Source organism: Otolemur garnettii, unplaced genomic scaffold, assembly GCF_000181295.1.
Source record: "Otolemur garnettii isolate 467f Iridium unplaced genomic scaffold, OtoGar3 scaffold00093, whole genome shotgun sequence".
Classification (NCBI taxonomy): domain Eukaryota; kingdom Metazoa; phylum Chordata; class Mammalia; order Primates; family Galagidae; genus Otolemur; species Otolemur garnettii.
This window is the reverse complement of record NW_003852488.1, coordinates 5,932,735-5,951,382: the sequence shown is the minus strand read 5'-3', so window position 1 is coordinate 5,951,382 and position 18,648 is coordinate 5,932,735. Positions and strand designations below refer to the sequence as shown.

The 18,648-nt window shown below is 33.8% G+C and overlaps 1 protein-coding gene and 1 non-coding gene across 2 annotated transcripts in view; both read right to left on the bottom strand.

Moving 5' to 3' along the window:
• Positions 1-838: 838 nt before the first annotated feature.
• The window catches only part of PLK4 (polo like kinase 4), a 19,537-nt gene continuing 1,727 nt past the window's right edge, over positions 839-18,648 (bottom strand). The window contains 14 exon segments of the mRNA XM_003795533.2: positions 839-941; positions 2,826-2,932; positions 5,898-6,038; positions 6,813-6,957; positions 7,088-7,179; positions 7,267-7,400; positions 8,317-8,466; positions 9,086-9,188; positions 9,555-9,659; positions 10,521-10,858; positions 10,861-10,890; positions 13,583-13,683; positions 14,555-15,581; positions 18,034-18,148. Of these exon segments, the coding sequence (XP_003795581.1) occupies positions 839-941; positions 2,826-2,932; positions 5,898-6,038; positions 6,813-6,957; positions 7,088-7,179; positions 7,267-7,400; positions 8,317-8,466; positions 9,086-9,188; positions 9,555-9,659; positions 10,521-10,858; positions 10,861-10,890; positions 13,583-13,683; positions 14,555-15,581; positions 18,034-18,148 (2,691 nt within the window).
• Positions 1,389-1,495, bottom strand: LOC111727085. The gene has a single exon (XR_002774717.1). It is a non-coding gene; the product is annotated as a U6 spliceosomal RNA (small nuclear RNA).

Sequence of the window (18,648 nt, the reverse complement as noted above, 5' to 3'; positions counted from 1 at the left end):
GCCACCTTAGGTGTACGTGGCTGGCGCCTTAGCCGGTTGAGCCATAGGCGCCGAGCCTATATTTCTTTTTCATTAGGAATGCTATCCTACCACCAAATACTCTTTTATTTTAATTAATTGCATCATTAAATTCTTCAGCATTAAAATGGCTATGATTAAAATATACAAATATTTTGAGTAAGAGAAATGATGTATTTAAAATTTGTAAAATTAGTTTTTAAAATTTAATTGACTCCTAAACACAAAAAAAATTTTAAAGTTGAGTTTACTAGTAATTTACTTTAAAATATTTAATTAAATAAATCAAAAGATAAAGTAACTTATCACTGTATTTATTATTTTTTATGAAATGTATTTGCAGAAATGTTTCATCAGACACTGGTACTACAAAAATAAATATAAAACAAATATACATGTTTACATATGTTACTTATAACATAAATACACATTATTTACATGTTCAAAAATTCCAAAACTCCAGCATGTTTTGTCCATGATTCTTAACATGTCTGAGAAGGAAAACAATAAAAGCACAAATATACCACATACCATTTATATGTTTGCTTTTAAAAGACTGTTCAATACAAACATATAACAGAGTAAGGGGGTATATGTTCTAAGAACAAAGGTGTTCTCTTTTCCTCATGATCACTGTATTTGGTAAGTGATTCAAGTTTCATTCTGTTTTGTTCTCCTAAAATACATCCTTTAAAGTATAGATTAAAATTCTCTTTAACAGAAAGGCTTTCTGAAGAAGTTATAGTGAATAAAAAAAGTCATTTTACTTCAAAGCTAACAAAAAGTTATTTATTAAATACACATCTAAAAGGAGTTTTAATTAATGAAAGCTAGGAGTTGGATTAGAAAACATCAGAAGGATGGAAGAAAGACACTGTAATTTCTGTCTGATGTATTCTGGTAATTTTTCATCTTCTCCATACCTAAGTGAAGCAAAAGGAAATAAGATAAAAACATATCTTAATTACTTATTTCTTATGAGAGTACCAAAAAGCATATTATGTTTTTTTCAATAATTTTTCAATGACAACAAGTACCTCAGAAAAATTATACAAAATTGTCAGATACCTAAATCAAGTGATGCATACCTACCGTTTCCTTTTAAAATAGACCAATTCCTAAATATATCTAAATAATAAAAAAAATTAGATCAGGTACAATTTTTTTTTTAAGCGACAGAGTCTCACTTTGTCACCCTTGGTAGAGTGCAGTAGAGTCACAGCTCACAGCAATCTCTAGCTCCTGGCCTTAGGCGATTCTCTTGCCTCAGCCTCCCAAGTAGTTGGGACTACAGGTGCCCACTACAACGCCCAGCTATTTTTTTGCTGCAATCTGGCCAGGGCTGGGTTTGAACCCAGCACCCTTGGTATAAAAGTATGGAACGCTTCAAGAATTTGCATGTCATCCTTGCACAGGGGCCATGTTAATCTTCTCTGTATCGTTCCAATTCTAGTATATGTGCTGCAGAAGCGAGCACCAGGTACAATTTTTATGTAATCTTTATTTATCAATAAAAATAAAGACTTTTGTTTTTCCTCAAAAAAAAAAAAAAAGATCAAAAACCATGAACTGGCTTTATAATTTCTAAAGTAAACCCAATATATAGATTCCTCATTAAAATGAAAGCCCTAATTCTAAAGAAAATAGTCAGGTAAATATATTATTAATACATTTCTATTTAAAAGTTAACTATTTCCACCAGACCATACAAAATTTATCCTGTGAGCATGGGTTCTAACTACTCTGCATTTGCATCCTTCTACTTTCTGGAACATCTGAAAAGCTTTCAATAAAGGCTCTCACTTTATATAGTCTTTTTTTTTTTTTTTTTTTTGAGATAGAGCCTCAAGCTGTCCCCCTGGGTAGAGTGCTGTGGCATCACAGCTCACAGCAACCTCCAACTCCTGGGCTCAAGTGAGTCTCCTGCCTCAGCCTCCCAGGTAGCTGGGACCACAGGTGCCTGCCACAACGCCCGGCTGTTTTTTGGTTGCACTTGTCATTGCTGTTTTGGTGGCCTGGGCTGGATTCGAACCTGCCACCTTAGGTGTATGTGGCTGGTGCCTTAGCCACTTGAGCCACATAGTTCTTTAAGTGGTGGTACTGTATATTTAACAAAAATGCAATTGGTAGATAGCTATCAATTATATTTGTCCCAAGTATTCCCACTATAATAAGTACTTCTCATACAGTAGCATGTTTGTATTGGCATCATCAGTAGCCTACCTCTTTTTAATAAGTCATTGTTTAAATGTGGAAACTAAACTGCTTGTTCTTCCTAGATTCTTTATTATTAGCATGCCACCTGGCACACATTTTCATACAAAATAAATACATAGATGCAAAAAGTCTTTCAACCACTAAATCACCTCACATTACATCATGGAATTTAGCCTTTTATTTGGGAGAAATAATTAGGTTATCTCTTAAAGAAAGATTTCTTGTTTCTATATTCTTTAAAATAAATCATAAACACATATATCCAAAGGTATATTACTTTGAACTTGGAAGTCCATTTCTCCTGAAAGGGTCAACCTAATTAAGACTATGGAATAAGGCTATAAGGAATCCAGCCGCTCGGAGTGGATTATTCATGCCAATTTCCCTGCATTAATGAAGATTGATAATCATAAAACATGTAAAAAAGACTATGTGAACTGTGAGTATAACAGTTTAATGACAGGATCACTGCCAAACTAAAATAGTTTTATTAAATCATTTATTTTAACATATAAAGAAAGTAAAATTATAGCAAAGGGCTAAATCTCAACTTAATCTCAAATATTAAAATTAGCATTTTAAGACCTTACCTGGTTGTTTGACCATCTGGTGATGTATAACTGATAGAAGATACTCCTGCCTGCACGACCAACTGGGACCCATCATTAAACTGAACCCATACAGCTCCACTACTTAACTAGAAAAATAATAAGCATATAATTACCAGACAATAGAATGTCTGAGGTTTTCAAAAGGTACTCATATTACAGTTTAAAAAAGCTCAACTCTAGCATCTACCCCAAAGGAAAAAAAAATCATTTTATCATAAGGACGTTTGCACTGGATTGTTTATTGCAGCTCAACTTAGAATCACCAAGACATGGAAACAACCTAAATGCCCATCAACTCAGGAATGGATTAGCAAATTGTGGTAAATGCACACTATGGAATACTATTCAGCCGTAAAAAAAGAGTATGATTTCACATCTTTTGTAATATCCTAGATGGAGTTAAAACACATTCTTCTTAGTAAAGTATCACAAGAATGGACAAGCAATTAACCAATGTACTCAATACAATATGAGGTCAGTAGGTGATCTAATGTATGCCCACATAGGAGAAAAACTCATTTCAATTCAAGTTGAGGGGAGGGGTAATCAAGGAGGAGAAGAGGTTTGGGGTGCTCTCACTGAATGGGCACCAGGTGGGGGTGTTTGGCCCACCTTTTGTGTGTGGGACATAACCAAAGAGGTACTCTACCTAACAAAATGAAACATTTTGACTGGTTGTTTATACCCTTACATTAACCTGAAAAAAATTTATTTTAAAAAAAGAAAAAAGAAAATAAAAACCCTCAATTCTAGTAGATGACTACTAATTTTGGTGCTCTAGTAGTAGCAGCAGCATCAAGAACATTTGTGTTTTTTCAAGATTATTCCTTTAATAGCTAGGATATTATAAAATTTAAATTAACTTTTTAAAATGAATCCTGTTTCCCAATAATTTCCATTAGAGTACCTGAGTAGGTTTTTGGTTGTGTTTTTCTCACATAGTATTTCTTACTGAAAAGGGATTTAGGACATGACTAAAGCAATACTCTTTTTGTCCTTAGGCCACAAGAATTTCTTCCTTGTCTAAGAATGTTACATTTTAGCCTTTGAAACTTCTTTTAATAATTAATATTTACAAAGTGTCACTTAAAACAGGGAGGCACACAGTATAGAGAAGAAACCAGAGACATTGAAATCAAACAGACCAAGGTTTACATCCATACTCTGCTAACTTGTAAGTGTAGTGTAAGACTGTGCAAGTCAAACTAACATTTTAAACCATAATTTTAGTATCTATAAAAGCAAATAACATCAACTTTACTAAGTTACTCTGAGGGATAAACTAGACAATGTATGTGAAAAACATGGTATCACATACTCAACAAATGTTACCCACCCCCATGAGTCCTGCACTGCATTTTATCTCAATGATAAGTACATGTATCACACTCAAAAGAATCCTTTCCTTTCCTTTATTTATTTATTTATTTATATTTATTTATTTTAGAGACAGAGTTTCACTTTATTGCCCTGGGTAGAGTGCCGTGGTGTCACAGCTCATACCAACCTCCAACTCCTGGGTTTAGGAGATTCTGTTGCCTCAGCCTCCCAAGTAGCTGGGACTACAGGTGCCTGCCATGATGCCTGGCTATTTTTTTGTTGCAGTTTGGCCAGGCCAGGTTTGAACCCGCCACCCTCAGTATATAGGGCCGGCGAGCCACAGGAGCTGCCCAGAACCTTTTCCTTTTTTTACCAAATGGAAATTTCTCTACTAATAGAGATTACAAATAATTTCTAAAACTTAAAATGCCCCATTGCTCTCAACTCCTCACAATTAGTCCTTATTATGGCCTCTACATTAAAAACAAAGGACAGGATGGGGGTCTCAAAAATCTCAACCCATGGGCAAACAACAGGAAGAGCTGATGTAGGGATCCCTCATGATATAGGGATTTCTCTCTGCCCTGAATCAGACTTTTTCAAATTGGTAGGGACCACCCATGGACCAGCTGACATAGTCTATGAAGATCTGAGGCATAAGCTCTCCCTAGGGTTCCTTAATGGCTACCATTAGAATGCACCATTAGTAAAGTTCCTTACGCTTTGCTACCACCCCGATGTAGACACCATGGGTAATATCTGTCTACATACCCTGAAGGAAAGTGATCTGCACTATGTGACTTCAGGACCATGCTAGGAGAATTCAACATTGACAGTCCTTTCTACATGCACACTTCTGGGCTCTGGAGAAATCTCACAGTTTTTTTTTTTTTTTTGAGACAGAGGCTGAAGCTATTTCCCTGGGTAGAGTGCTGTGACATCACAGCTCACAGCAACCTCCAACTCCTGGGTTCAAGTGAGCCTTCTGCCTCTGCCTCCCAAGTAGCTGGGACCACTGGTGTCTGCCACAACCCCTGGCTATTTTTTGGTTGCAGCCATCATTGTTGTTTGGCAGGCCCAGGCTGGATTCAAACCCGCCACCTTAGGTGTATGTGGCTGGCACCTTAGCCACTTGAGCCACAGGTGCCGAGCCAATCTCACAGCTTTTAAGAAATACCTGCAAGAAAACTACTACTCAAAGTAGGTATTTAGCCAGGAGCTCTGAACCAGGCTGTCTGGGCTCTTTCTATGTCTTTTTATTTTTTCCTTAGATGGTCTGTCCTTTTCTTGATTTCTGTATAGGACTCTGTATCTCGAGCTGTGCTACTGTTTTTTCAATTAAGTCTCTGGTTGAGCTATTGTGATGTATAATAAATAAACACATTTTTATAAAATAAGTAAAAATAAAGGGCAAAAGCAGGTCACCTAGGCCTTAGAAGGCATTCTGTGATCAGCAATGTCTGGAATTTTCAAACTGCATATAAACAATAAAAAAATTAAAAATGCTAATGATGTAAGCAATGTGAAAAAAAGTGTAAAAACTTCTTTGTAAAGAGAAATCATTAAAATAATTATGTAAAATAATAAAATAATTGTTAGAGATAGTATGAGATAAAGTAACAAGGGACAAGACTGGAAAAATACATAAGTGATAATAAAGCCACAGTAATTTTACATGAAGGCAACTAGTAATTCATAATGAGAAAATTCACTTTCTAAGAAAGTTCTCACCTGTGTAGCCCAACCAACATTTTTCACAAAAACAGATTTCAAAAGTTGTGCTGATTTAGGAAGAGAATCTTTTAGACTAGTAGAAGAGATGTTTGTTCCAGAAGCTATAGTTGTAAGACCAAGTCCTTCATTTATAACCATCTACAAACAGTAAAGGATAGAAAAATATTATTCCTCAGCATTTTTATAAGCCAACTTCAGCAAAAGTAGAAAATTACAGGATTTTCATTAATTTTTTAAAAACAAAGATTTCAAAATTAAAATATGATATCATTGAAAATTAGAAAAACACAGAAAAGAAAAAAATGACAATTGCTGTTTTCATTTAGGTAGATGTCTTTTGTTTTTTTCCCCAAGGCATATATTTTCATAGCTATAATCAGCATGTGTGTGTGTGAGTATACATACATAAACACACACACATACACACACACACACACTCCTCCCCCATTTCTTTAACACTGCATTTTTCTTCACTGGCATAATAATTAAGTAAATATATAATAAGTTTACTTAACCATGAGCCTATCACGCATATTTAGGCAGTTAAATATATTTTACTAGTAAAAATGAAATAACCACATATACATGTTAATATATTGAGCTTTTTCCTAGAGGGGTCAGTTTAGGCCTCACTGAGGTAACATTTAAACAGAGACTTGAAAGATGAGAAATAATTGGTCACATGAAGTTAAGGGGCTGAGAAAAAAAAGAGTTCTAGGCTAAGAAAATAGAATAGGAAAAAGTCCTATGACACTTAAGCACAGGTAGTAAGGGATAAAGTGGCTCAGAATGAGGCTGGAAAAGCAAGGAGGTGATAAAAAAAGGCAGAGTGAGGCATTTTAATTTTTTATGAAGGGAATCAGGCAAGTCACTGAAAGGTTTGAAATACAGAAGTGACATATATTTACTTACAGAAGGATTAAGTATTGGTGCCTGTGTTGCAGAAGCAGCACTATTCATCATCATTCTACTCAAAGCTGGTCTATCCCTTACTGAGTAGTTTGAATCCACAGAAGGTGGTGATAAAGCTGTGGGTGAACTAATACAACCAGGTTTTCTGAGGGAGAAACATCCAAATATTTGTCTTAGCTTTCAATTTACAGAAAACTTAAGAATGTTTATAATGTAAATACCATTTTCTTAACATATATATTTTAGACATATGCTTAAAATTTTCATACATTTACCTTCCTATAATTATTGGGAAAAAGGAAGCATTCCTACTTTTCCTTTCCTCTTCTGAAATTATGGATTCCAGTGTTAAACAAACACGATGACCCTATTTTAAAAGAAGAATGCTTTCTGTCATTTTACCCATCATTTATTATTATTCATTGGTATGAAAAACCCTTAAGTAGGTATGTACCTCATTAACATGGTCCATATACATTTTCATTTCCTCTTTCAAGCTATTAACTTCACTTTCACCTTTTAAAGTGTACGATTTCCCAGTCTTTTCAATTACATGAATTAAATCTTCTGTTTTGTGTATTTTTGCTCCTAAAAAATAAGCAAAAAACTACTCTTTTATCATTTCCTTAACTATTCCTAGACTTATATTTTTATACTAGTACATAATGGTTCCTAGATTAAGGTATTTGTATTCATTCACTGACCATTAATAAAGTGAGACTCTGAAGAATATTCAAGAAATTTAAGTGATTTATTTTTTTCCAGCATAGACCTGGTTTAAGTCTGATACTTCTATGACATTTTAAAAACCAATACTTTCAATTCAAAAACATAATTGAAAAGCTGGGCATTGTGGCAGGCGCCTGTAGTTCTAGGTACTTGGGAGGCTGAGGCAAGAGAATTGCTTAAGCCTAAGAGTTTAAGGTTGCTGTGAGCTGTGACACCATAGCACTCTATCGAGGGTGACATAATGAGACTCTATCTCAAAAAAAAACCATAATTGAAGGATAGCTATTATTATATGTGTGCTATGTATGAAGGAAGCTTTATACATTAAAAATAATCTTTACAGATTTAGGAAAATAAGACTGTCTGATTCAATCTTATCTATCCTTTTTGCCACAGTTGTCCCATGTTTTGGTATATATACATTTGGTCTATATCCATTTGACTTTCCAGTACTTATTTTATGTGATTTCTATACCACCAATGTGGATGTAGTTAATTTGGACCTTATACTGACTGAATGTGAAGGTCTTAATTAGCTCTAATTTTGAGGAAAAACAAAATTGGAGCTAAGTAGGAAAAGAGAACTAATACACATATTGTAGAAAAAACTGTTTATAGGAAGGTACTGTATATATAAATTCTGTATAACATGATTTGACATATATTGTACATGTATATATATCTTTAAAATTTTATTGTATTTGAATAAAAAAAGACACACATACTACTTACTAAATTACAAACAAAAAAACTATCATTCTAAAATAGTACTTACCATCATAAAACCAAACTTCAAAATCAGCATCAGGAGAATTCTCCATCAAAATACATTTAGCATATCTTGTAAAATAAGTGATTTTGGGAGATTTGGATCTTACAAGCTGTACAAACCTGGAAGCATATTGGTATTTTCTCCAGTACTTTTCTAAAAGGAAAAAAGAAAACAAATTATTTAATATGAGGAAAGAAAGTATTGAACTGATAGGTAGTTTTATCTACCTGTTTTGATTTCTAATACAGTTAGATTAGACAGGTTTTCTTGTTCATTTCTAAAAATCACCTCCAACAAAGTCCTACTATTTAGGGATTATTTCCTCAAACCATAATATCCAGAATGAACTAGGAGTCATATTTGATTAACCATAATTATAAATGATCATTTATGTATTTATATAGTACACCAATAATTTCAAAGGTCAAAAACTAGTTTATACCTAATTTTTTTAACATGACTCTAATCAACTTCTAAACAAATTATATTTGTGTAATATGGTTAATATTTGAGAATTAGTTTTTACTTAAATAAGTAAATAAACATATAACATATAATATGAAACACATAGCATATAATAAACATATAATATGAAAAATAAATTTTGTATTAAAAAGGTACACCAAATCTCATCAAATACAAAGTACAAGAACATGACCTATAGTCTGACTAATGCCAAGATAGTTATAATCTATTATATCTCTATGAAGAATTTTTATATATATACACATGTATCTACTATCTACATTTATTCCCTGGTAAACTTACATACCTGGTAAATTATCAAAGCTGTACCTACTGATGTTGTCAGTAGGTGAGGGTGGTCTATCAGTAAGAGGAAAACCTCTTCCATCATTTGGATAATAAATAGTGATCTGCCAAAAAATATTTTAAGAAGTCTAATTATTTGCCATTAAGTTAAAGAAATATATTTTGTTACTAAAAAGTATAAAAAGATCAAATGTAACATTAAATATTATTTTATAGGAAAATGTTAAATATTCTCTAAAAGTAATTATTTTCCTTTATAAACTTAAGCCAAAAGTTCAGATTTTATTAGTTATAATTGTTTTTAAAACTACACTAATTTATTTAAATATGTTTAGCATGCTATCTGTTTTTGAATTCCAGAGACATTATCCTATCAAAAAACCCTGAAAGATACCATAGTAGAATGAATTAGAATGCTAAATGTTTAAGTGATAATTTGAAGTTACAAGATAATAAAGTAACTTCATTACCATATTTCCATCACTAGATATCTGAAGAACTTCTTTCACATATTCTTGAGATGTATAGTCCTTTAGAAGCTCCACACATACCTCCTCTGAATCAAGTATGCTCACCTAAAAAAAAAAATCCACAAAAATCAATAATCCACCAAAATCAGTAACAATTCTCTTATTTACTAGAACAGCTCTTACATAATACTTGACAGAAAAGTACTTTACCATGGTAGGAACAAACATTAAAGTCTGAATCAAATAGCTGCTCAACTCCAACAGTCTAGACCCTGCCTTATATTTAAGCACAACTGTGAACCAGAAGGTACAAAGGTAAGATGTATAATAAAGTGTGAAATGACAACGAGTCAGCAGAAAGAAAGCAGAAGGTAGGGTGGAGAATAAGGTCTTTGAAAAGACAATAGCAAGCCCAACAAAGGCAAGGCTAAAATGAGAAGTGAAACAGAAAACAAGGAACAGGATGAAAATGGAATTAAAAAAATTAAATTTCAATCACATAGGACAATTTTTAAACTCTAAACTTCGAAGTGCATATTCCTTGTCTTTAGTTTCAGTTGTTAAAAAAAGTTTTATTTTCTTGTACACCTATTAAGGCTGGATTAAATGTAGAAACAATATAAAAGCAAAGGATATTAAATATTAACTCACTGATTGGAATTATGAATAAAAAATTTAACAGCATAAAGTCAATATTATTTTTAAATCTTTTTCATTCAAATCCATTTTATTTAAACTTATAATTTAAAATTCAAAACTTACCAATAGCAAATCACCATTATTAAGAAGTTAGAGGGAAACAAGAGCTATCTTTCTGTAAATATCCAGTCTTTCTCTTTAAATAAGTTTATCATGTACATACCCCAAAGTACAGGGACATTATAGGGGACTAAAAAATATCATGTTGTCAAAATTGAACTCTCAAGAAAAATATCATATAGGAACTTAGAAAAATAATAGACATACCACAGCCTTTTTGGTTTTCTGTCTGATTGGTTTTAACCTGTGAGCAACCAAAGGAGATGTAATGCTTCGTAATGTACGTTTCTGATAACCCAATGATGGCTCCACACCCTTAGTCCTCCTTTGTTCAGAAAGCGGATCTAGGCCAAAAACAGATTCTTGTTGAATTATCTCAGGTTTACTATGAAGTACAGTCATATGTTTGATGGTATTCAGATGTTTTACAGAATGTGCATTATCAGAAGCATTAGAGTTCTTTTTGGGTTTTCTATCAGTCCAAGCACTTCTTGACATGTCCTTCTGCAAATGTGGATGGCCTTAGTAATCTTGGTTTGAGCTAAGCTGTTGTATTCAGTAGTTTCTCTTAAATGAGCTATGATATACATAAAATAAAGCAATTTACTAAATAACCAAAAAACCAAGTCTACAAAAAACAAAATCATGCTGGTTATAATAGCATGTATTTTAATAAGAGAAATCTAGTAAAAGAAAAAAAAACTCATAATTTTTCTAACAAATGGTTTAAGATATGACATAAGATAGTAACTATAAGGCTCGGCGCCTGTGGCTCAAGTGGCTAAGGCGCCAGCCACATACACCTAAGGTGGCGGGTTAGAATCCAGCCTGGCCCGCCAAAGAACAATGATGGCTGCAACCAAAAAATAGTCGGGCAATGTGGCAGGTGCCTGTGGCCCTAGCTACTTGGGAGGCTGAGGCAGGAGACTCGCTTGAGCCCAGGAGATGGAGGTTGCTGTGAGCTGTGATGCCACAGCACTCTACCTAGGGGAACAGCTGGAGGCTCTGTTTCAAAAAAAAAGATAGTAACTATAAAAGGATATTTTAAGCCAGATCTTTTTTTTTTTTTTTTGAGATGGAGCCTCAAGCTATCCCCCTGGGTAGAGTGCCATGGCATCACGCTCACAGCAACCTCCAACTCCTGGGCTCAAGTGAGTCTCCTGCCTCAGCTTCCCAGGTAGCTGGGACTACAGGCGCCTGCCACAACGCCTGGCAATTTTTTTAGTTGCAGCCATCATTGTTGTTTGGCGGGCCTGGGCTGGGGATTCGAACCCGTCACCTTAGGTGTATGTGGGTGGCGCCTTAGCCGCTTGAGCCACAGGCGCCGAGCCTTAAGCCAGATCTTAAAGGATTACCTTTGGCATTTCTAAAACTAAGAAAAGATAGTAACATGAAGTTTAATTTTTCAATCAAGGCAATAACTAGTCACTGGAGAGTCTAAAGCAAGCAACTGCCAATGCTTCAACAAAGCATACTTGAGTTCTGAGGTAATCATTCTGCATAAGAAAAATATATAAACTTACTCTCCCTAAACTAAGGACTATCTACCCCATCTTTACTTAGAAAATACACAATAAAAAACAAAAACACTAGCTTTAAAATTAATATTACATGTTTATTTACACCCATATTTTTAAAAAAGTTCTTATTGAACTTTATCAATTTATACTTTATGTGGTTTTAAAGTTCACATAGGAACATTATTATTTTTTTGAGACAGAGAGTCTCACTTTGTTCCCCTGGGTAGAGTGCTGTAGTGTCATAGCTCACAGCAACTTCAAACTCTTGGGCTCAAGTGATCCTCTTACCTCAGCCTCCAAAGTAACTGGGACTATAGGCACCAGACACAATACCCCTAGTTTTTTATTTTTTTTTTTTAGAGACATGGTCTTAGTCTTGCTCAGGCTGGTCTCAAACTCCTAGGCTCAAGCAATCCACCCATCTCGTCCTCCCAGAGTGTGAGCCACCATATTGAGCGGAACATTATTTTTTAAAGGTTTTAAAAAATTAAATTATATAAAAGTTTGATTAAATTTGATTAAACTATATATAAAACTTTGTAAAGCAATTGTTTAATGCTAAACTCTAAAAATTTGCATTATAATTTTTTCTTAAATAACTTAGAGAAAAAGTCACTTTGCCCCACTCCCATTATGACAAAAAATATTTGCTATCAAATAATATACTTTAAAAGTGCAGCAGCACTTCTAGATTACAAACAAGGTTATTTCTTCATCTCAGACAAGTCCATGTTTTAAGTAAAAGTATCTGTAAACACAACAGATGTACAAGATTAAGTACATGACAGTCTTATGGTTTAAAAAACAAACTTGAATTATCTTTAACACATATAAATGAAAAGATTAATTCCCATTTGGGCTTCTTGAAAATAATATGTTTTTTAAAAGAAAAGAAAAAAAGAACAGACTTTTGAGATGACATACACAACCTGTTTAAAATATGCTGTATTATATATCTCTTTGTGAGGTAACATAATACTTACTAAACCTCCTCTCCATATGTTTCTTTTTTATTCTCTCCTTTTTCCATCATTATTTGCCAACCCACCACCTGTGAATTTGTCATGTTCATTAATAAGGAACGTTTAACCTTCAAACTCTGTATGTCTATAAACAAAACAATTACTTAGATGATAGTTGTTTAAAAATGTTTAGGTTTTAATATGTGTATTTTAGTATGAGGCTGCACTGACAGACTATAATGTCCATATCAGCTTTTACTTAAAAATAAGATCAACTTACAGGAAGCCAATCTTTTAGTAAAAAAAAAAAAGAAAAAAATTAAAGTCAACCATCTTCTGATTATTTAATGGGCACTGATAGTAGGTGCTTATTAGATAGAGGCTACAAGAGCACATGGGTTAAGAGCAAAGCCTCTGAGCCAGCCTGCTTGGGTTGGAATCCTGATTCTTAACTGTTATATAGCTTGGGCAATTAAGCTCTGTGTACTTCAACTTTCTCATCTGTAAGACTGGAATAATAGTATCTTCCTCATATATTGTTTAGTGAGAATTTAATAAGCTAGTATATACATTAAACATGAAGCACAGTTGGCTGACTTCTGGTAAATATTTAAAATTTATTATTACTGTTATAATATAGCTTTATTCAAATTTATCAAAACTGCTTTATTAAGAAAACTGAAATAGAAAGCTGCAATGCCTAGTAAGTGTCCAACTAATTAATTTCGCCCCCCTCATCCTATCCATTGAAATTAAATTCTGGCTAACTACTCCACTAAAAACTCACCATTTATTTGTAGATTCCCAAACCATTGTTGTACCATTTCAGTCTGAGGTGTCTGGTCTGAGAATGGAAAAGGAGTTTTTCCTGGACAAAGATGATTGGCGCTAAATAAACAAACAAATCACATAAGCTAATACAAAATTATCAGGGAATATTTTAAGATAAAAATATTAGAAAAGGGGGATTTCTTCTGATTTTACTACCTGAAATTTAGAAGAATTGTAGAAAATAATGTTTGCATAACTAAAATGTCTCTAAAACACTAAAATCTCACACCAAAATACTCATGGCACTGTGACAGTGTTTCTACACGGCTCCTGCTCTCTTATAATTAACCATAAAAAGAACAAAAAGAAAAAAAAACACTACAGTAACTAAAAAATTAATTTTCATGTTAGAAGCTATCAATATTATCATTACTCAGGCTCACTTTTTCTACTTTTGTATGTATATGGTTATTAATAGAGCATTTTAGAGTTCAGACATGTCTAATATATGGTACTTTATACCAGAGATTTGGTCCATAAATAAAAAATGAAACTAAAAATTCCCAGGTATTAAACACATGCCATACAGGCAGTCCCCAAATTACTTACATACAACTCATACTTACAGAGGTTATATAGTAAGACCCCGAGTTACAAACACCTCAATGATGTTTGACTTACACTTAGATATGAGGCTACTTTACAGATAACAGGTAAATGTACCTGTTTCAACTTACATACAAATTCAACTTAAAAACCTTTCTTGTTCATAAGCTGGGGACTGCCTATAAACACATTCATGAATATACTAACTTTTAAAAGTTTCTTAATCGCAATTCAAAATCATTATAGAAATCATAATTAACAAATGCCTCAGGAGCCTCTGACCATGTTTTAAAAAATATATTCATTACCCTGGTAACCTCCCCTTAGATATAGCTTCAATGCTTACTGAAAAATAAAATGCTTTTGATAGAATTATTCTTACAGTGCTTGATTGGTACCAGGTTGGTCAAAAGATCCAGAACTATTAGATGTCTTTTCTTTAAAGAAGGGAAAAACATTGACATTGTTGTTTGTGGGTGAGTATCTCTCTTCATTTTCATCTACTCCTGATCTTTTGGGTTTTGAAAGCACTTCAGCTGAGTGACATCTTTCCATTACACATGTTTTTGCTCGAGATTGACTGTTAGAAGTGCTGGACCTATCAGAAGAATGGGCTCTACGAAGGTAACGAGAATGTGGTCTTTCTTCTGCATCTTGGATTACTTTGCCCCTTCCACGATTACTGATTTCTTGTTCTTGATTTCCCCACTGATTATAAAAACTGTTTCCATCTCCTGAAGAAGAAAAATCACTTGCATTTTTAGTCTTTGGAAATACAGTCATTTTATTTGGGAGTGGCTGACCAATCAAAAGTCTTCTTCTGTCAAATAAACTACCACTTATACTGGTACTAGAAGAAGCTGTAATTGCAGTAGAAATCGTGGCATGCCCACTATCAATTGAGTCTTCTACAGTTCCTAAATCTTTACTTTTTGTTGAAGAATTTCGGGACATAAAAGGATGGTCTAATATTGAAGACAGACTTAAACGATCTGCTGGATTTCTACGAAGTAACTGGTGAATAAGGTCCTTGGCTTCCCTTGACAAAAAAGTTGGCATTTCATAATCTGCCAATACTACTTTATTTAACGTGTTCTTGACTGTGTCAGTGTCAAAAGGTGGTCTCCCAATAAGTAACGTATAAAACATACACCCCAAGGACCAAACATCAGATTCAAGTCCATGCGCACTTCGAGTTGCAATTTCTGGTGAAATATAATTAGGAGTTCCACATAACGTATAGTGCTTTTCATGTGGCATTTTCAACTGAGTTGCCAATCCAAAATCAGCTATCTTGATGTTCATATTACGAGTTAGTAAGAGGTTAGAAAGTGTGAGGTCCCGGTGTAATATACCATGAGAATGAAGATATAACATTCCTGTGATGATTTGGTGCATGAAATGTCGAGCTGTAGGATGCAAAAAAGAGAACTTAGAATTCAGAAAATCTGAAAGTCCAGTACATTTGAAATATGTACTTGAAATACATTATGAATCCTAGGTGCATATGCTGGAATATTGTATTACATTAGATACATAAGCTCATTACATTAGCCTTCTTGCAGCTTAGATTTCCCAACCAAAATACCACTCTGATGGCATCATAATACATAGTCTTGCCTATTTTTCTTTAAGAGAACTAGGGACTCCTTTTATAATCTTTGTCCTTTTCAATCAATGAGCTGTCTATATACAGTTAAGAAAAGATTAATTTTTTTAGCAATTGGAAATCATTAGGGTATCTATGGTAACTCTAAGTCCATAGCAATTAAGAAAATTATTTATTTATTACACAACAATTCACAAATATATCCTAATTGTAAAAAAGAAAAGCAAAAGTTCCTTTGATGCCTCCCAAAAGTGATTACATTTTGTAATCACTGTCAAGTTTGTATGTATTCTTTCATTTATTCCTCTGGTTGTTTATATACATTTAAATCTACGGCAATTTCATAAATGCTTTCTAAACATAAAAAAAAGGTATAAAAACATATAAATTCATTACTTTTTTTACCCATTTCACAATATTTCTTAGATATATTTCTATGTTGGTACCACAGATCTTAATTTTATTGAATTGCTATTGATGACTATTTAGGCCATTTCTGAAATTTCCAGATTAGGAAAAAATATAGTAATAAACATTCTTGTACATGATGTTTTGTTGTATGTATATGCATGGGTTGTTTCTCTATGGTACATTCAAGATATAAAATCACTGGGTTGAAGGATAAGAAAATTTAGCATTTTCGTATCTTGCCAAATTACATTTGAAAAGGCTGTATTTTCACAAATAACTCTGGTAATGCTAGTTGGTCTCAATTCAAAAAGTAAAAAAATGGGTACCTCATTATTGTGGTTAGCATTCTTGTTATTATTGGATTTGAGCATCTTTTCATGTTTACTGGCCATTAGTATTTTTTCTTTTGAGTAGTCTGCTCATATCATTTGTCCATTTTTCTATTCAATTATCTTTTTTTCTTTTTAGGCATGCCCTATATCTTTTAATAAAATATTAATTTTTCAGCCATATGTCTTGCAAATATTTTCTTCCTACTGTTCTCTTTTAACTTTGTTGAATGTATTTCTTGTCACACAAAGTTTCAAATTTTATTTCAGTCAAATTGATAATTCTTTTCCTTTATGGCTTCTGTAGATTCTATCTTAATAAGACCTTTTTTATTATAAAAGTATTATGAAAAATGTAATCATCAATGAGTGTAGGGATTTTTTTCAACTCACATCATTTCTTCAAAATAAATTCCAACAATGGAATCTGAGTCAAAAAATATGAACATTTCCATAACTTTTAACACACATAACCAAACTGTTTTTCAAATGGGTTATAGTCAAATGTACAAAAAGCCTATCAGCAAGTACCTTTCTTATGCAACTACCTTTCTTATGTAAGCTATAATCTTACAGGGTAAGATAACCTGAAAACAATCATTTGTGTGACAATGTATGGATGTATGGATCTTATGTGATTCTGACTTAAACTGTAAAAGTTATTTATGAGAAATTGGATAAGTCTGAAACTATGTATTTGATAGTAAGGAATTATTAGGTGTGATAATGACTTTGTAGTTAAGTTTTTCTAATAGTCCCAATCTTGTAATGACATATACTAGAAAATTTATAGTTAAAAAGATGTCTAGACTCGGCACCTGTAGCTCAAGTGGCTACGGTGCCAGCCACATACAACAGAACTGGTGAGTCTGAATCCAGCCCAGGCCGGCCAAACAACAACAAACAAAAAATAGCCAGATATTGTGGCGGGTGCTTGTAGTACTTGGGACGGTGAGGCAAAAGAATCGCTTAAGCCCAAGATTTGGAGGTTGCTGTCAGCAGTGATGCCATGGCACTCTACCCGGGGCAACAGCTTGAGACTGTCTCAAAAAAAAAAAGATGTCTATAATTTGTTTCAAAATACTCTGGCAAATCAGGTGAGTAAAAAGAGTACAGATGAAACAATCTGACCTTAAGTCAACAGTTTGGGCAGCTGTGTGTTAAGTTCAAGGGGGCTCACTGTGAAATGTTTCATATTATCTACATAAATGGTTTCGATGGTTATTTGTGCTTGATTTACAACTACTTTATAGTCATCAGCTGAAAAGATACACAATAAATTGCTAACAATGATTTAATTTAAAGTGTGATTTAGGAGATAGAAGCAGGATAATCAATTTCTTACTTTACTTCTGTAATGCTTGAACTATTGTAATTAACAGCTTTTGCAAGGGGGAGCCTAAAGTAATAATTGAAACAGTTTTGCCAGATTTACAGAACAGCACATACTTCAAAACTATGTTTTAAAATGCAAAATTTTTATCTTTTCTTTCCCCCCTCCAAGAAGCCTACCTTCATTTTCTGAGAAGGGTTTCATTCTGTTCTTTAGATACCTGTTCATTTCTCCATTATGGCACATTTCTAATACCAGATACACATAATTGTTATCTTCAAAATAGTTATAAAGCTGAAATGTGAAAGGGCATAATAAATTATATTAAATCAAAATTCAGGCCAGGTGCAGTGGCTCACGCCTGTAATTTTAGCACTCTAGGAGGATGAGGCAGGTAGAAAGCTTGAGCTTACAAGTTCAACACCAGCCTCAGCAAAAGCAAGACCCCAGCTCTACTAAAATAGAAAAACTGGGGTGGTGCCTGGGGCTCAAGGGGTAAGACACCGATCATATATGGGGGTGGTGGGTTTAAGCTTTTAAAAAGGGTGGTGCCTGGGGCTCAGTGGTTAGGGCGGCAGGCCCCATATACTGAGGGTGGCGGGTTCAAACCCAGCCCTGGCCAAATTGCAACAAAAAAAATAGCTGAACATTGTGGCGGGTACCTGTAGTCCCAGCTACTCAGGAGGCTGAGGCAAGAAAGAACTGCATAAACCCAGGAGTTGGAGGTTGCTGTGAGCTGTGTAACATCACCCACTCTACTGAGGGTGATAAAGTGAGACTCTGTCTCTACAGGA